The sequence below is a fragment of the Amphibalanus amphitrite genome, unplaced genomic scaffold, assembly GCF_019059575.1.
Source record: "Amphibalanus amphitrite isolate SeventyFive unplaced genomic scaffold, NRLGWU_Aamphi_draft 000552F_arrow, whole genome shotgun sequence".
Lineage (NCBI taxonomy): Eukaryota > Metazoa > Arthropoda > Thecostraca > Balanomorpha > Balanidae > Amphibalanus > Amphibalanus amphitrite.
Window position 1 is genome coordinate 98549 of NW_024882046.1, and position 20068 is coordinate 118616.

A 20068-nucleotide genomic window follows, 5' to 3' on the forward strand; every position below is an offset into this window, starting at 1 on the left:
TGTACTGGATTTAAAGTTGACGTGATCGAAACAATCGCGTGACTTATTCATAGCGTAACACAGAGAGTGAGCTCCTCAGCGACTGAGTCAACGGGTGCTTTCATTGTTTTTTAACTCTTTCAATGCCATTACGAAGATATTGCGCCTTAGAACATTGCACTCCCTGCTCACGATAAATAGCTGTTGCGTTAAGCGCTGATTTAAAACGCGAATTTATAAAAAAAATGAAACGTGTGATTTTCCCTCGGTTGACACTTGACACTTACTTATTATGGGACAATAACTGAGAAATCAACCTGATCCTTGATCATCGATAGGAAAAAACCGAAGCATAGGTACCAACAAATTGTAGATACCTATGGCCTTAGTACAATCTGCAGCTTTCAAAGGGCTCGCTTATAATCTTATGTGACTCTGACACGACGACAAGCATGGGCGGCGGAACGGGGGGGGGGGGGGAGGGTATCGGGGCATCGTGCCCCCCTTTGATTTTGGCATTTTAACATTAGCCCTATGGGCGTTGCATGGAAAGAATGGGACCCAAAGTCGGCAGTGCCCCCCCCCCCCCTCCGCCGATGTTCCGCCGCCACTGATGACGAGATGGCAAAAGAGTGATCTGAGTGATTTGGTGACCTCACCTCAGAAGAGACCCCACTCACTTCCATACGTAAAGTTGACATGTGAGTGTCATGCAATGCAAAATTTCGCGGAGCTACTCCGCGCGTTTGCCCCGCTATTTATCGAAACCCTGGGGGCGGATACCCGCCCCTCCCAATCGATACACAGTAAACATGCGCGTAAACAGTAAACAGTGAATGGGACGGCGTAGCGGGTGGGCCCTTTACGTCTGTACGGCAGTGCCGCGGTGGTACAGGCCACCCAGCCGCTAACCGGAGTTACCCATTCGGAACTGTCCTCACCGGCTGTCTCATGCCTGGGTGGGCGGTCAAACCGCCGGCATGAAGCAGGTGAGTGCGATAAAAACGAGCATAGGACGGGGCTGAGTGAGGATAGACGCGAATGATGTCAGAAAGGCGTTACCCAATAACATACAAACGATCAGCGTCGTAGCTACAACTTCATTCACGGTCACGAGTCAAGCCCACGACCACAGCAGGAATCGAGCGCCAGAGGGTTCAGGTTTTAGTTTGCAGAGCTCTCCCCAGATGGCAGCAGGACCAGCGCCTGAAGGTATACTGTACCGCCGAGTCCGTTCACGCTGTGTGCGTTAGCACTCACAGTTCCATTCCTTATCAATAGATGGCACTAGTAGTGGACGCCTGAATGCATGCTGCGCCGCATGGCTGAATCGTTCCGCGTTGCCGAGAGCGCTGCGGGGTGGATACAATGTTGGGTGTGGATGCAATGTTGGGTAGCGCACGACTACGGAGCATCGTGCGCTAATGTTTATATTTCAGAATGCTTGGTGACCGATGTAATGGCTTTAGGAGCCATTCTCGGTTTCGTGAAATAGGAACACCTATTACACCTATTAAGGATGCAATGAGACACACGCCTGCAAAGTTTGCCCTTTCGATCCTTATTCCTACATACTTATGTACTCGAAAGATGGATAGCATTACACAGCACGTTTTTCAAGCCTAGCGAAACCCTTAGCTCAGCAGCCGCAATTCGTAATTTTGGTATCCTTTGGCGGTTGCTCGCATAATTTCGATAGTTATCGCATTCACGTCCCCAAAGTATTCCTAGCCGTGTCCCCTCTCCCAAAGCGCGAGATCTCATCGCTGTGACGAGAGCCGTAAACAAGCCGGCTCACAATGCTGCACACGTGACACTGCCAGTCGGAGTCCTCGTCCGGTGGAGAGATCGCCCCGCCGCCGGCCGCCATGTGCGCAGTTGCAGGCCCTCGCGTGCTAGCTGTGCTGCTGATTCTGTGCCCTGCCCCGCTGCAGCCGGCCACAACCGAGAGGAGACTGACTGCCAACAATGACGGTCGGTCGCCAGTCGCCAGTGCAGCTGCTGGGTACCCGTCGGAGGACGAAAACCACCCTCTGCAGAATAAGCTGCGAGTCCCGGGGAGTTCAGAAGCTGCGGCCCGTCCGGCGCCGGCTGTACACGCGAGTCCCCCAGCCGCCGCGGCCGGCCGGGCGGCGCGTGGCGGCGCGGCCGAGCTGTTCTCCCGCGAGGAGCGGTCCGCGGACGGGGACGAGGACGAGGCGCCCGAGGAGCACAGCATGCCCTCGGACCGGCCCTGGGAGGTGTTCATTGGCGGCTGCATCCTGGCCAACGGGCTCGGCGTCTACCTGGTGCTGCTCATCAAGGGCATCGTGTTCCGGGTGCGCTACCGGCGGCTGCGGCGGCCGGGGCGCGGCCGGCACCGGCACCGGCGCGCGCCCGGAGACTCCCGCTCCGGATCCGGCTCCGGATCCGGATCCCGGGCATCCAGCGCGCGGTCCGGCTCCTCAAAGGGATCACAAAACAAAGACTCGCTGGTCACATCTATCAAGAACATCGTCATGAAGCCCGGTTCAAGCGGAGCCGGAAACAAAGCGAAGAAGTCTAAAGATAGCAGTGAGAAGGCAAAGAAAAAGTAGCAGATGGGAGCGGATAGTGGCGACTTTGAAAATTCAGACTGCGATAATCAAGTACATTGTCAACATAATTCAAACATGGCCTGCACTCTAATGCAATGTCTTTTCACGTGCTGAATAACCATTGGTCTGATTTTTTTTTTTCGCGATTCACGCAGTCGTGCTCTGTCATGAGTCATGCTCATCTGGTTTTACGTACCAATGCCAATGCGTCAAAGGCTGTTACGCTGGGGACTGTTGATTCGTTGGCACCCTGCTCGACCTAATGATGTTGTGAACCACCAAACAATAAAATATAATGATAATGGGACTATATTGACAATCCGGCACATATCGGGTAAACCAAAGATGGACTGGTCAACAAACGGAGATTCCAGCTTTGTGGCAGTCTTGGATACTCAAACATCAGCCTTTTTTTGCACACATCAGCTTGCAAGTCCTGCATGACACATCTACATATTGCTTTACCAACCGTACGTAATTTAATGACATTATGATAACGCGTACCAATTGACCAAAATTAATTGGCTAAGGCCTGGTTGGCATCCGGCAGCTCAGGTAATGCACTTAGATGAATAATCGTTGGACGCAACCATCTTCACGATAGCTGGCAGATTTCGCTACCATTATGACCTAAGGACTATCAAATCAGCCTGCAGGTTTAACAGCTAATTGTATCTTTAAAAGCAAAACAGCTACGAAAGAATACAAGTATGGCCAGAAACGCAAAAAGACACAGAGCAGAGTGCCTTAAAGCAGCTGAAACCCCGAACAAACAGCTGGAGACCGGTGACAGCAGCCTCGCTCAGATCCATGCTAAGATGCCCCGATACGTCTAGCGTTTGCACTCTAAGGCGATAGTTAACTTGCCGAGACCAGGCCATATCGGCTCTGTCGGTAACTGATCAGAAGGTCGCTGGTGGTCGCTGCCGGCGCGCCGTCGAACGGCACCTTACCCTGCGCGCCGGTCGGTCCGGCTCCGGACCCGTCCTCCGCACACACCACCCACCGCGCCTCTTTGGGTTACAACAGCCTACGGCACCGTCCGGCCGGGCGCGTCCACCGACACCTCACCGCGCGCGCACCACACTGTCGATCCGAGGCGACCCGCCGGCCGACTCCGGCCGGCGGCTGACTGGGCCCGCGCCGCCCCGCGCACGACGCTCGACTCGCGCCCACACACGGCGGAGACACTCTGCGCGATTTTCGGCAGCCAAAACGTCCCGGTGGGTGCCGCCCGGTCACGTGTACATCATCTCGGCCATGCTGGACATGATGCTGACCTGCGCCACCAGGCCGGCCAGCTCGTCCACGCTGGCCGGACGGCGCTGCCGGTGCTGCACCGAGCACGTGGTCGTGGGCAGCTCGGCCGGCTGCGGCCCGGCCGGCGCCGCAGCAGCAGCAGCAGCAGTCGCAGCGAACACCGGGGCGCCTGTGCCGGCGAACGGAGCCGCCGCCGGCGCGCCGGGGGCGGCCGGCGGCGCCGCGCCCAGCTGGCCAAACTCTGAGCACCGCTCAGGCGCCGCGGCGCCGAACACCGGCCCAGAGGCGGCGCTGAAGCCGCGCGTGGCAGCTGCGGCGGCGGCGGCCGGCCTGAGCAGGCGCGGTTCTCGCAGCAGCGGCCGGCGCGCCGGTTTGAGCCGCGCCGGCCGCAGCACCAGACGGCGCCGCCGGCAGCCGGGTGCGCCCGGCGAGCGACAGCGGCGGCCGCACGGACAGCCGGCGCCGGCCGCCGCCGCCGCCACGTGCAGCCGGCCGAGCCGCAGCGTGAGCACGTCATCGGCGGCGGCGGCGACGTCGCGGTCCGCCTCCGAGCTGCCCGGGTCCGACACCCTGCCGGCGGACGGCGGCGTCACACACGGCACCACCGCAGACGACCGCACAATCGTACAGCCTGGGCAGGACAAAGTATAGGCAAGAACACACAGCTTTCGACAGAACACAGCTGACAATTTAGGTTCAAAGCTAGCAACGTGCACCCTTCCTCTCCTCACAATAGCTGAGGACACATTACCTTCTGATTCTGGAGACTCGTAATTTTTGCAGCTCGGCACTGACGCTGTCAGAGCCTGTCGACTTGCGCGGGGAGGCGGCTCTTTCGCGCGGCTTTTTCCGGTCACTCATTGTCGCGTTGTCGAGATCCCCTGCCTACAGAGGAGCGGTGCGGCAGTCAGCAGTGCCACATTTCAGCCAGACAAACAGGCTTTGCGATAAACAACTTACATATTGTCAAACAGTTGTTAATAACTATTTACACTACCGGAGCGCAAATTCAAGCAGGAATGCTGGGAATTGGCATGACTAGTTTTTTTCGTCTGAGATTAGCATATTGAGCTTCATGAAAAAATATTTTCTAGTTAGATGCAGGTAAACAAATGACTTTTGGTAAGAATACTATGTTTGCAGTTTAGATTATCTGAAAATCCAATACTTGAGACATATCAAATAGTCATTCAAGTCGAGGACAAAGTTAACCGAACATGACAAGTTAGTCAACCTTTAATCTTATGTTTTCAGCTTGTGCGCTGAGCCCACAGCAATGAAAACTTCGTGCGTGGCCCAAGCAAGTAAGTAACCATCCATGTAACTGACAATGAATAAAACAAACAAGTTTCGACTTAGTAGGCCTTGGTGACCTATGTTGTAGTAATCAAGTAGTAATCTTGTTGGTGGCCTTGGGGCCTTGGATTTAGCAAGAACCAGTAAAACCGTTTAAATCGCGTGACCAGCAGTCGTAGTGAGGCGCACAACGCAGGAATCCGAAAAATGAAAATATTTTGATGTTGGGTGGTTATAGGGGAGACTCGGGAGGTATGGGCCGGTTTTTATAAAATGACAATTTTTCCCTATGGCAGGGGCTAGACCTGGTTTTTCACTCTGCGTACGTGAAATTGCCTCTCGCCTGTAAAGTGTGCCTGATATTAGGCATCTGGGATGAACTATTTTGTCGCGAGATCACTTTTAATAAATCATGTGCTTTTTTATCCAGATTGGTATGTAGGTGCACATAGACCACTTTTCTGACATAAATTCCGATTTTTTCGATACACTCAAAATTTTGGATTTTGTAATTGTTTTCCCAAAAAGTCTTTTTTAAATTTGGTCCAAAATCCAAAATTTTCAAAAAACCGAGATAGCCATTTGATAACCAAAGTAGAATCACGTATAGCCCTTTTTGATACGTCTTGATTCATTTAAAAATGAAGATGTTAGCGGCGTTTGACATTTTGCCGTTTTTGAGGCGAAAATGGCGGACATGACGTCACTAAAACGTCATTTTCTCAAAAAAATTCCGACGGATTTCTCTCCAATTTTCTGGAAACGTCTTAAATTGATGTATGATATGGTACTGAAAGTTTGACGTCGCTGGCGTAACACGTTTAGAAGTTATTGGCGAAAAACGGGAGGGGGGCAGATTCTGCCCCCCCCCCCCAGCGGGCCACGGGTTAAGCTCATATTTGTAATTATATTCAAAAGAAAAATTACCTATTCATTTTTGTCATTTTAATTATTTCTTTTCTTTTCTTATTTTTCTTTTGAATATTTTTCTTTTGAATATTACTAATATGAGCATAAGGTTATTAGTAATTACATTCATAATGCTCAACAGTACCATAGCAAGATTACAATCACTTGAAGGCAAAAACTTCCAACTTGATGTTTTCACGGATTTTTTTTTCGCAATAGCTTTTGACAAAAATTGGCACGATATTGACTTTACAAGTATGGTAGTCCTCTCAATTCTCATTGCGACACGTTGAATGAACTATAATTCAACCTTCCTTGAAAGGTCATTTTCGAAATTTGACCTAGGGTCAAGGCCGTGTCCTAACTGAAAGGATGTTTCATTAGAAGTCTCTGTTTCATAATCATCAGCACATGCTCGGATAAACAGGAATTCACTAACAGGCTTGAAAACTATGCACAAAGCAAGCATATGTTACTAAGTGTCAATGACAATTGACAATATCATATTCACACATATTAACTCACCCAGAAACCCAACAAGCAATACATTGACTAGCATGTAGGTACAGCCCTCTGCAGACTGTGTGGTAGGTATCCTTTTTTCGACAAAACTGAGAATAACACAAATACTAGGTATGCTATCTGGCACTCAGAAATCTTAACAGCAAGATGCGCGAGACTCCGCAACTTAGATTGGCATTATCATCGTATGCATTTCCCATCCAGTTTGGCAACAAAACCCAAAAGTTTATATTTGCCCCCAAAACAAACTTTTACATTTTGTTGCCACACAAGGCGTATGCTTTGTTTATTGATAGGCCCTATCGACGGAGTGGAGCATGGTGCATCTATTTGCAGTGAGTTTCGACCGACTGATAACATGACTTTTGAATTATTATCAGTTTTGTCGGAAAAAGAATACCTACCACGCAGTCTGCTGAGGGCTGTACATGCATGGGTGCCCACACTCACCTGTTAACAATGTGATACAAGTTATTGACATGAAATGGCTATGGTCTTCTTAGTGAACATGTAGCCTGATAATTTAATGCTTCCAAAACAAACTGTGAACCTGGAAAACATAAACAATGTTTAGGTGAACTTATCAAATAAAAACACTTTGAATTTTCTCAAATTTTCGGTGGCTATATAAACCCACCTACCTACACCAGTCGGGCGCACTGTGGTATCTCCGATTCATTTATGGAGACGTTTCTATTATTGGAAACGTTTCCAATTTTGACTACTCTTCTGTTCCAAAAATGGAAACGCTCATTCCATAAATAGAAACGCTAACATCTCCGCACATATTTTCTTGCCAAGGGTGGCTGGATTTGATGTATAACAACTGTTTCGCATAAAACAAGCTCAGATACACCAAAAGCACTTGTCTTCTTGCATGGAAAGCTGTCGTATGCATTCAAATTCACGTCTTTAAAATGCTCCTGAATCGTATCCATTTATGGAGACTTAGTTTCCAAAAATGGAAACGCCGATGTTCCAAAAATAGAAACGCTGAAGTTCAAATGTGTGCAAACTTAGCTTAAATGTGTTTTTAAAATTCACATGCAACTAAAAATTTGATGTTTTGGGACTGGTTTAGCATCTCGGCTCTCGGCAGTTACCTTGGACGTCGGGTTCGATAATAATACATTACGCGCCGCAACTTGAGCACATTCAAAAGTCAACTAAAACTAAGATTTCCCAGAAACTACTGGACAGATGTGGTCCAAAGTGGGCAATAAATAAAGCGTAGATATCATTTCAATATATAAAATTAATATCAATGTTACACATGAGCTAGAATGAATAAATTCATCGTCAGAATACAACGGTATTTGGTGTGACGACGGTGCAGACCTTATTTCCATCCTGCTTTTTACGTATTTGCACGGAGATTTTCGTTGATCCGAGCCTACGATCATATTCAGCACATTTGAAATATTATAAAATGCCCACTTAAGTCTCCAAATAGGGCTTTGCAACAACTTTCATGCGATTTAATCAAAGATTGACGACCGCCAGGCCGCTGGTACACCGGAAAACGCAGCGTGAAAATGAATGAAAAACTGAAGCTCCCGGTGATGTGGTTGTTCCAATCAATGGGTCAGTCTTTCAGTAGTCTGTTAAAAACGTTATTTTTTGTTCAAAACATTCATAAATGTTATTATTTTCGATTAGAAAAACGTGTGAATTTTTTATCACGTAAACATGTTATAAGCATCGCCTCGTTCGTCAACTTTCGGTTTTCTGATCGGAAAGTCGGAGAACAGGAACATAAACTAGAATGCTGGCTGTCGATTGGTGGCATCCTGCGCATGCCAAATTGCACCAATCAATGCCCAGTTTGCTTTAAAGGTAGCGATGCACACAGCGTCTCCATTTATGGAACAGACCGTTTCTATTTTTGGAAACGGCGTATCCATTTTTGGAACATTGTTCCAAAAATGGAAACGTTTCCATAAATGGATCGGAAATACCACAGTGTGCCCGACTGACACCACAGGGCAAAAATGAAAACAAGTTGTTTCGTCTGCTGAGGGTACCTAGCAGACAAAACAAATATGAAAAAGTTATAGACTGAAAGCTTCCGACTTCGTATGAATAGAGGAAATTGCGTGTAACAAGCATAAAACCCTACCGAACTGCTGGACAACCCCTAACCCTCTCCCAAACAATCACAACGCCAACAACCGACGCCAAGGACGACGCCACGAATGACAACGCAAAACTGAAACACGGCATATCAGCTCTGTCGCTGTTCTACATGAGACATCTAGCATCTTGTTGGCATGACTATTCGGTTAACATTCGCACTTCTCACCCTATTTTGATGACGATTTTGTAATGTTGCTAAAAATGTTCGAAATCACGATTCCTACCTCTGAAAAATATTGTAACTTAAAATGAAAGATTGGATTTGGATTGGATTATGTGAAAAAACATGGCCTCAATAAAAGTGATGTCATGGATGAAAGAAGGTTCTCCTTCATCCATGGTGATGTTATGCAGACAATATTCATGAAAAATAGAACAGACAGATCTGACGCAGACGCAAAGTATTTGCGTCCGTCAAATAAGGAGCAGCTTCATATTTCAGAATCTGACGTTGAAAATGGGGATTTGTCGTTTCCGAAAAGAGGTGGGAAAATATGAAAGTTTTGGGAGCCAGACTCGAACCAGACCCGTCTGGACATTTCTGGAACCAGTCGGACTCGGACCCGGTTGAAGTTGGAATCGGAACCAGTTGGACCCGTTACCCAAAAGTCAATTATAATACAAATTACAAACTACTTGTACAGGGTGTCTCAAAAGTTCGTTCACAGGTACCAGCCATGCTTTTTTGTCAATAATTCTGAATCAACAAGAAATTAACAGTAGAAATTTTGCATGGGCATTGGTGACAACCTTCCTCAAGCAGTCTCATTGTTTTCAAGTGCATTCGACCCTTCATGAGCTCACAAAAAGGGTTCACCTCTGACCATGGGTCAGGCACGAAAATGTAGGCTGCAAAGTCGGGTATGTTGTGAAACTCTCTGTTTCAGGAGTAATGGGAATAGTTAACCCTAGAACGCCTAGGGGGGGGTTGTATCAACCCCCCCTGAGGTTTTTTCGAAGTGCACGCTAAACGGCTTGTCGTAGCGGGCTGAAATTTTCAATACCCTCTGGGGCAACCTTTGCGCATCTTTTGCCGAAAAAAAATGATCGGGTCATGTCAGGTCACGGAGTTATGACGTCATAAGAGGTACAGCCTCCGGCCGGATTTTCACAAACTGAGTGCCAACGCCCGAGGTTTCCTGCCGGTGGTACGGACATCTGTTGATGGATCGTGATGAAACTTCCCATGCATGTTGGGGCAAGTATTGGCTATCATATGGTATAAGAAATTTGACCGGGTCAGGTCAGGTCACGGAGCTATGACGTCACAAGAGGAACAGCGTCCGGTACTATTTTTGAAAAGCGCCCGAACCACTATTTTGCTAATTCTTGTCACCTCAATGGGAATATGCAACAATATTAGCTTCTATAGGGAGCAAATGGACCTCCCAAATCCAAAAATACAATCAGATTTCAAAAATTTAAATTTTGATTTTTCGAATTTCTGCCGCCGACTGTGACCTTGCCGACTTCCGGCGCTCCCAACGCGCCATTTTTAGAGCTAGGGAAACGAAATACATACCAAACGATAGAGAATTGATCAAGGAACACGATAGTGAAGGTTTCAAGTCGATATCTCCCACCGTTTTGCCGCAATCGCCGCCGAAAGTTGAAAAAAGTCTATTTTTCCGAAAATTTGACCTTTGACCGGTCAAAAGTAGGTCAAATGTTGACCTAGGACCAAAAAATATACCACCAATCGCGAGATCTCGTTGAGAGCAATCCGTTGGTTTTTTCCGCTAAGCTCTACGACCTTCCGTTTCGAAACGCCAGGGGGGGGGGGTCGTAACAACCCCCCCCCCCCCTGGTCGTTCGTGTTATGAGAAATGGCCTGGTCGTGCGAGGGTTAAGTCGGAAATGACACATGGCTAAGTGTCGGCGAGGATGAGTGCAACATGATGATCATCTCATAAAAACGGTGGCTAAAATTTTTGAAGGACGAAACCATGCGAGACTAACGGCGTTTTGAACGACCCTCGCACGACAGCAGACTCGTGTTCCGGAAAGCAGCTGAAAATGCGGTCATAACTATTGAAAACTAGCAAGAAGGTCACAGACAGAGGTTACCCATTTTCAAAAAGTGCAGGTCATCGTAAAATAAAGACAAATTATAATTTAAAATTGTTTATAATATCTATAACGCTAATTTTTGGGGACAATAACACAAAAATCGTCAATGCCAAGGACACCTGACCCTCCAAAAGTGTCAGTTATTGTAAAATTTTATCTAACGAAGTTTCAAGAGGCAGATCTGCAGCGAATAATTTTCTTTTAAACACAAAATCCCGATAAAACCACACGATGGACAGTTTTGGGCCGTTTACAAAGCAGAACATCTCCCGAGGAAAACACTCCGCAACCGAGCGAAGGTCTTGGCATGGGGAATGACAAGCGCTTGGAATTTGCAAAATTTGCACAATGTGTCTGAGAAACAGACGCCCGACACATTCTGCTACCATATGATGCGAAAAATTTACTCCTGGCACTTCCCGTTTGTTCAGGACTGGGGTCGTTTTGAAAAGGAAAATGGCGCTTGGGATGTCGGCGCCAGTCATTCATGAAGGAGTTAGCGCCAGAGAATGCCTACAAAATACTCAAGAATGGTGTCGATGCAAGCTGTCGGCTTTCAGGGAAAATCAGATGTTGCCGGGGAGCTAGTCAAAACTAAATCCGACGCAGAAACTGCAGGGGATTCCCCTGCAAGAGCTTGAAAGCTGGTAACCTTTTATCAGCCTCCGGCAGCTGATGGAGTAACAAAAATCGGTATGGGCAAATATTTTTGGAGATACAGCAAAGGGGTTGGTTTCCAACCTTCTTAATCAGTTGGCAAAGCATGCATACCTATTTGTCTAGTGTACACACAGACACCAAAACCTTATACTTTTGGCCGGTTCTTATATGCTTTATTGGCATGGGAAATGTGTGAACGAACTTTTGAGACACCCTGTAGGTATCATTAGTGATCATTAGTTGCATCATGTAAAACAGCCTTTTTCCCACTGGGAATACTCCTGAGCTACTGTGTGCAAAGAAAACATTTGCAATAATGTGTAGTGTGCACCTATAGTTTAGGTATGGTAGGACCCGGTTGGACCCGTCAGAGAATTTCCAGGAACCGGTCTGGACCCATATGTATGGGCCCAGACTGGTTCTTTGGACAGGATCTTTGGGTCCACATTTTGCCACCTCTATTTCCGAACATTGACCCGAACATGACCCGACGTGGCGTTTAGGCCGCGTCGGGCATGGGCGTCGCCACCACTACGGACACTACGGAGTCCAGGGCTGCGGAGTCGGAGTCGGAGTCGGAGTTGGAGTCGGTGGGAGTCGACAGTTCTGCCCGGAGTCGGAGTCGGAGTCGGAGTCGCCAAAATTATGCCGACTCCGACTCTGGAGTCGGAGTTAACGCCGCATGGGTCGACGTCATGTACGTACCTAGGTACTGCACCTATTTGGTTGACGATACTGCGCTCGAAATTAGATTTTGTCGAGAAAAAAGGCAATTTTGCTGTATTGGACAAACGTTTTCAGCGTTCCCAGAACCTACTTTTTAATTATGCGTGCTATTTTTCATACATATTTGCAACGCAGTCTTGAAACGCACAAGGGATCGTTTCAGGCAAGATAAAAACATCCCCATTATGAACTTCAACAACATGATATGGATTCAGGATTTTTAATAGACCACGTTTCCATGGGCACTCGTGATCCGAATCAGCAAATTTAAATTGTATAAAATTTCTCGAACTCTTCATTAGAGGCTATAATTCGAAGTGGATTAAGCTTATATAACCAGTCAATCCCTTATTTTCCTTTTCATATTCTGACTAACTATACCTACTGGATTAGTTAATCCAGTTTTACTGATCCGGATCACAGGTGCCCATGGAAACCGGCCCACCGGGCTATAGAACCGTCCGGAGTCGGAGTTGGAGTCGAAGTCGGAGTCGATTTTTGAAGCCGGAGTCGGAGTCGGAGTCACCCTAAAATCCATCGACTCCGCAGCCCTGCTACGGAGAGTGTCCGTACAAGTTTCGGAAGGTCTAAAAACTTGTACGGAATGTCCGTACAAGTTGTGACGACCGAAAATGAGCTTTGCAATTGAAATGGCATAATTGAAATTTGAAGCAAAGGTAGGTATTTTTGGTAATGCTAGATAGGTTTAAAAAAATCCGGGAGGTGCTTACTAAAGATGCTCGAGTTTTTGACGGGAAAGACAGCGGTCTTTATAACGTTTTTCGGTGCACATCTACCAGCTGAATGACATTGAATGACATTTTCTCTTTCAAACCGTGTGGTAGATTAGGCACCTATTCCGGTGGATCGTACCAGCTTGAGAGAACTCGTCCTCACAGGAATACAGCACACTGGAATACCGGGACGCAGAAACATAAGATCAGCAGTTCTACACCCCTGAGAGAGGGGCTGTGTCCCATAACATGATGCATATGGAGGGATACAATACCGCTCTAAGTGGTCATACAAATGTCACATTCGTACTTATCTGGACTGTAAGAGTCTCACGACTTTGAGGACATAAATGTTTCTCACTTATTCGAGGAGCCCAAGCGACGTGGGACGATATTCTAATACGAGGACACCGAAAGAATGAAGTTAACCCAATGCAAGTGCCTATACATCGTTCATTATCCCGCACCGAAGACAGTGTTTACAATTGCTTGAGTGCAAAGACAGAAAATTATCAGATGTCGTTTAACTGATTTGTTAAACGTTAGTTTTTTAGTTACGTTAGTTAGTTAGTTTAGCCGGACGCGCGTGTTAACACTCGGCGGCGCAGCATCTCAGGAGCGTCGGGACGGGGATGGGACAGCGCATAGTGGCAATGTCACGTTCGGTAAGCATCTCGTCGAGACTCGACCACCCTAGCTCGCGCGGCGATGGCGTGACGTGTTCCCGACTACCGGGGCCGGTCACAATGCGGACACCAAAGTTGATGGCCTTCTGGAAGCGCTGCTTTTGGATTGTGTTACACTGCACACTGTCAAGCAATAACGAATGTGAGGAAATATTATCTATTACATGCCACATAACCCCGCATTGTCATTTTGAACAGCGTTGTGTCTAAATCCGTTACCATTTTTGGCAGAAACGACAAAATCTTTCTTGTAGATACCAAACCCATCAACGCATGGCACCACGACGTTGGGTTTTGTTTACAACCAAATCAGCTTATGTTATACAAATTTTCGATAGGAAGAAAATCTTCCTTAAAAACTACGATAGGCAGAATTTCAATAGTGTTTCGCAAAATGCTACTATATAGAAATGACAAATGATTAGGGTAGAATGTTTCCGTTAGCTTGCGTCATTCATTGTACAGATGTGGCAACCAATATACCCCATTCTCCCTAACCTCCTCGCACTTCCGCACGTGCAGGACTCACTCTCCCGCTCGATTGTTTCTCGCCCCAATAGGTGTCTTACCTACCGCTTTATAATTGCCCCCGCCTCACTGGGGGGCTATTCATAGCCCCCTCCCGTTTTTCTGCAATAACTTCCAAACCGCTTGACGTATCGACGCTAAACTTTCAGTACCTTCGTCTGCATCAATTTGACACCTTGTGTCAAAATATGAACTTCGTAGCTACTATGGGTCGGCCGGAAATGACGTCAGAGTGACGTCATGTTTGGCCGATTTCGACGCTAAACATTGAACCACGGCAATCGCTCCCAAGAGCTCAGTTTTTAAACTAGATCCAATTTCTTTGCATGAGAGGACTCAGAATAGACTCCGCTATCAAACTGTAATCTCGGGTTTTCAAAATTTTGAAAATTTTGTAAATGATATATAATAATATTTTAAATTTATATTTTTATCTTTTTTCAAAAACTTTTTGACTTTTCGAAAAAAACGGAATGTATGTGATACCTACCTAGAACAGATGCTTATGGCTTACTTTAGCAAGTTTTACCCAAATAGGTATATTAAAAACGGTCAAGTTATGCGTATTATTGCAAAAATTCACAATTATAAATTCTTTCAAATCATTTTTAGTAGGTACGTATTTGACATCGTACACCAATATAAATAGCACCATCGGGTTCCCGAGCTCAAACTGCATCCAACAGACACATTTTTTGTTGACAAATTTTAACTTCAAAATTTGACCTTTTTTGACCTGAAAGTGGACTGACCTATGCTAAATTCAACCCAAAATGACCTCGAATGACACAAATGACATCGAATTCGAAATCTATGGCCTAAATGGACCATAAAATATGTGTCACGTGACCGACGCATGCTATATTTCCGTGACCTGTGGTGACCTGATCCTGACCTCAAAATCAAAGTACAACTTTGGTACCCTCAGTGTATCTAAAGCATCTGTTCACGATTGTGTAAACCAAAAATGAGCCTGATCTGAATTGTAAGACGGCGGCCAGAGCCCAAAATGTGAACAAGCCAAAATGCTAATAATTTTTACTTTGACCTGACCTGTGACGTCAACGGTGACGTCGAGGTCAATGAAATTAGGTTTCGCTCGACAGTTTTTCCGGGGATATCAGACACCGTTTGAATTTTGACGATCAGCCCAGTAGTTTCGGAGTTAGGAGCTGGGGGAGCTATAGAGCCCCCCCCCCCCAGTGGGGCGCGTTATACGCAGACCCCAGTGAGGCGCGGGAAGAGCTAATAAATGTTCCCATTGAAGCTAACCCAAGGGAATATGTACCAGTATTTTCGTGATGAGTTTGTTAGTTGTTACAGCCTGTCATGGGTCGTTTGTTGGCGGTTACGCGCAGTGGCGGATCAAGGGGGGGGGGGCAAAATGGGCATTTGCCCCCCAAACGGCATAATTTTAACATTACGCCTATGGACGAGACATGAAAAGAATCGATAAATTGTTATGGTTTGCCCCCCCCCCCCAAAAAAAAAAAAAACTCTGAGCTGGATCCGCCTCTGGTTACGCGGTTCACCAGAGCCGAGTTACGGCCTGGATGCGGTAACTCGGAGTATGTAGGACGTAGGTACAGCAGTGGCACGGCACCCCTCGCCACTACCGTGACCTCCTCGCGGGTCACCGCCGCGACGCCAGCTAACTGTGCCTGCTATACCTACCAATAACCGCCAGTGTATCTGACTGCAATGGGACACACTGCGTGCATGGGTAAATGTGCAAAATGCGATGTAATCAATATTTTGTATTAACTAAATAATACTGTAGCACAAACATGACACGTTGGCATTCAGGCGAAGCTACGAATATCGGCAAGACGATAAACGATCTAGGTGCCCGCAAGGAAGCAGAAAAGAGATATGTGCTTAAAATGCATTTTTTTTAATATATCCAATTAGCTTATATTTATAAAAGAGTATCGTGATTCACGGCTGTATCTTCATCGAATGCATATTTCCCAACGCATTTTATAATCCCAGACATGATTGCTCTGCTCATTGAATTAATTCGAGGCCCGAAAAGTGCGTAAGGTAAGGTAAAGTGCATATGCGTAGATCAGTGTTCTAAAATTGGATTTTGGTTGGGTGTGCTGATGAAGAAAAAAAATCCTAAGATGAGAAAAAAGAAAGTAAATAACTGACGTATTTTTGCAAAATGGTATAATGCTAATTTTTATGCCAACTGGTAAACCAGGATTTCAGTGTCAGGATCTTGACAGGGTGTGAAACAGAAGGATGTGGGTGTATCAACTGTCAAGTGACATGTAAACTGGCTGTTCGAATACATGAAACCTTTTTCAGAGATGAAGTAAAGTCAGTCATTCATATTTTAGGGATGAAAATATTTTCCCCATTAGGTGTGATTTGCCACCAAATAGTCTGAAAAATGGAACACTGGCGTAGATTGTAGGTGAACGAGTTACAAACCATGGTACCTGAACTTTGGATGCGGGGGAAATGTGCAGCTCAGCAGAACTGCAAACTAGTGCAGAGTAGCTCGCGGAATAGTTCAGTTCGGCATCCGTAACAAAACTCAGCGAACGACAATGGCACAAAGTCTTTCTTTGCCGCCATTCAGGCCTATATCACAAAAGGCTCCCGTTCTCCACCGTTGCCTTTGCCGACTCTCGGCGCTACACTGAGCCACGTAGCTGCACCGAAGTTCTTGCACACGACAGCAATCACATCGCAGACCAATGTTCTCAGATATGGTGGATGCTGGGATGGTGGATGCTGGGATGGTGGATGCTGGACACATCACTGGGCCTAGGGACCAGTACATTCGGAACTGGTTCAGGGCGTTCAGTTGATCGCAGACGGGGTCAGAGGCTCCTCTTCCGCGGAGACCAGGCTCTCCGGTGATGCAGGCTCTGTTGATGCAGATTGCAGACTCAGGTGATGCCGACTCAGGTGATGCAGATGTTTTTCCAGATGACTCGTCTCCGGCGGTGGCGCCGACGGCCGCTCGGGTGCAGCGAGATGATGCCAGAGTCGTAGGGACTCCGCTTCCCGGGAAACTTGTAGCCGGACGCGGAGAAGAGGCCTGCCGGACGTTTCACAGTCAGTGATTACCTATCCATCTTTATGGAAAGCGAGCCGTCATAAAATCTGCTTAAATGTCAAATTTCGACAACTAATAACAATTCAGAAGCCTTTTGTCATAGACATTAGACGTTGATTAGATAACTGTGTGCTCTTGCATATATTTTATACCTACACTAGATCAAAAATGACACACCAAATATGCAAATAGGATGTAGACTGTTTATCACCAATAAAAGAAAAAATGCAACTGATGCAGTAAATGTTCGAAAACCCTGTATATACCCCGCAGCCATCGCTCAGCCTCACAGCTCGCTGACGCCGCTCGGACCGTTGTGACGTCACGATGGCGTCACTCACTGGTGGTGATGACGGGCCGCGGCGGCTCGAACTCCTCCTCCTCCCAGCTCCGCAGCTCTGCCAGGTAGCGCTCGGCCAGGTACGTGAACACCTGGCTAACGTTGAGGTCCTCTTTGACGGAGCAGCGGTAGAGGCGCACCTTCAGCTCGCGCGCCAGCGCCTCCGCCTCCTCCCTGAGGGTGGGCGAGCAGAGTCAGGGGAGCCGCATGAAGGGGGGGGGGGGGATCCAGAGGTAGGCCTGCAGAGAGACTGCTGAGGCAACAGGGAACTCATGTAGCTTACGGCTGCTCAGAAACAGGCAAAATTGCGACCCCTTAGGGTATAAGCAGATTAACAGCTACACATCACAGAATTAAAACAACGCTAGAGCTATCGACTTCCACGCACTGACGTGGTGAGTGCCATTTCAGTCCTGTGGCCAGACTGCCTCTGGTCTCGGATCGGCGCCCCCTGGCCGATGTTGCCGCCGGGGAAGGTAGAGGTCGCCTCCAGCCTGCACGACCGATTTCGTGTAGGTCGCTTCCAACCACGGCCTGGTGCCAAGCCGGATCGGTCGGTCCGCATTCCTCATCCGGTGGTATACAGGCGCATACAGGTCATACTGGAGCAGCGCTATCTGCACGACCTATTGTCATAGAAAGAACTGCACGCCAAGCTGCTGACGCTGCGTTTTTAACCGGGGCCAAAGTGGTTTTTATCGGTCCAGTGTCCACGGCCGAGTCCCCGCACCAGAGCCACTCCTTCCCAGATCTGCCGGAGCACTGGACAAAACACTGGACACTCGACGGCAGTGTCCAGCGTACAGCGGTGGGTCACTCACGCGTCGATGGCGGCCCTGTCGATCAGGTCAATCTTGTTCTGCACGAGCACCATCGGAATCGTACCGCACTCATCCTCCACCTGAAAAACAGAGAATGGGTGAGACATTCCAACATTAAATCGGGATCATCCAATGTCAATGCCATTGACCTGACCTTTACTTGACCTTGACACCCATCATGGTTAATGCTACAAACATCGTTCCATAAGTCAGTGCGTTTCTTATCACAAACCTGGAAACACACAGATGATGTTTAGTACGTCGAATGGCTATTCCGGCCTGGTATGGTCTCAAGAAGAAATGACAGGTCAAAGGCTATTTGGGTTAAGGTCATGAAAGTTCATGGATAGTTGTAAAATCGATCAACTTGAGTCATGAGTGTACCGGTTCCGTTGCGACCCGTCTGATTAATGCGAGTTATTCGCAAAAACCGAAAGGGAGGATCTGTTAAACCTCCCGTATCGTTTATAAATTTGCCTCAAAACCTTAAGGCCATTGCATTGCAGCGTTTTCACCGCCACCCTGTTGCCTGTGTTGCGATATGCGAGCGTCTCCTTCCTCGACTGTATACCGGCGGGAGGAAGCGGCTCCCACCCTCGCCGGGCGCGTCTGATTATGCGCGCGCACAGCCCGTGGAGGGAGAAGGTCGCGATTTCCGCGCGCCCGCGGCGCCTCAGACCTACTTTCGCGAGTCGTTTCGACCGTCCGATGAGAAGAATGCATTCGTCGAGAGACGGGGCTCGGAGAGACGCTTAGTTTTAGGTGTGTTACAGAAACGGCTGAACTGATATCTGTGGAAAGCCCGTGATCACAGCAGACGCAAAGGGAAAGGTTACATCATATATACATATGAAATAAAAACCAATAACGGGGAAACAGTGTGCAATGACACAACCGGACATGAGAATTCCCGTGCGACTATGCGATGGTCTGGAATCAGGATGCGAACTCGAAGGCTATAGAACGTGTGTCAGTCGTAAATTTATGGTCATGCATACAGAGAGGTCAAACAAAGATCGGTCAAATGTCATGCAGAGGACAGTCAGATGTAGCACAGAGCTTAGAGGTTTGGTATACCAAAATGATACAGTTGCGGAGGTCGGCCACTCGCGGTCACTCCAAACCATCACTGCAGAGGTCACCCCGTGAGAGGTCACTTGGAGGTCCGTCTGTAAATGGGGTGCACCTGTGGACGGTATATTTCAATACACAGAGAGGTGGGTTGGTCAGAGGTCAGAGTCAGGGTCTTCTGTCGACGTCTGGTCGAGCGTCAGCTCCCGTCCCTCGGGTGACGGATCACGGCTGGCGGCGCGGACGGAGCCCCGCCGGAGGATGACGGGCAGAGCCGCGGCAGGTCAGGGCCGGCGGCCGAGACGGGCCCAAACCAGGGGGTTGGCGTGCTGGGCGGGGCTCACGTCACCATGAAATTACTACGAGGAATTTAGACACCCAAGCGGTTTCTCTCTAGTTCTTCCTCATTGTCTTTATGTTTCTTTAATTTTCTAACATTTTCTCCAAATTGCTCTAATTTTCTATAATCTAGTTTAACATTGGCCCATCTAACATCTGGTTTTCATATCGATTTTGCGAACGATATTGATTTTCTTTGGAATATGTGAGCCATTTTGAGCAACTTCAACCCATTGAGCCCGCTCATTTGTGTTTCCAAAGGACGACTCGTCTGGGACCTTGCTGCTGGGATGACCATCAACTGGTATCATATGTCCGTTTTTATGATCCGCCCTATGAAAC

General features: G+C 47.7%; 2 protein-coding genes across 3 annotated transcripts in view; both read right to left on the minus strand.

Annotated features, from left to right (window-relative positions):
- Window positions 1–2848: 2848 nt before the first annotated feature.
- Window positions 2849–8760, minus strand: LOC122393752 (60S ribosomal protein L22-like). Of its 2 annotated transcripts, none has more exons than XM_043390083.1 (4): window positions 8662–8760; window positions 6993–7092; window positions 4567–4700; window positions 2849–4385 (listed from the first exon to the last, which is right to left on the minus strand). In XM_043390083.1, exons 3-4 carry the CDS (start codon window positions 4674–4676, stop codon window positions 3794–3796), a joined length of 702 nt encoding a protein of 233 aa, XP_043246018.1. In that variant the 5' UTR covers window positions 4677–4700; window positions 6993–7092; window positions 8662–8760; the 3' UTR covers window positions 2849–3793. The 2 variants fall into 2 exon arrangements, with proteins under 2 accessions (XP_043246018.1, XP_043246019.1); XM_043390084.1 differs by having other exon boundaries at window positions 8719–8742.
- A 7739-nt stretch (window positions 8761–16499) lies between these two features.
- LOC122393753 (ras-related protein Rab-23-like) overlaps window positions 16500–20068 on the minus strand; it is a 47985-nt gene continuing 44416 nt past the window's right edge. Inside the window, exons 5-7 of the mRNA XM_043390085.1 lie at window positions 18317–18396; window positions 17497–17669; window positions 16500–17137 (exon numbers count right to left, since the gene is read on the minus strand). Coding sequence (XP_043246020.1) covers window positions 17001–17137; window positions 17497–17669; window positions 18317–18396 — 390 coding nt within the window. The 3' untranslated portion in view covers window positions 16500–17000. The remainder of the gene's footprint in view (window positions 17138–17496; window positions 17670–18316; window positions 18397–20068) is intronic.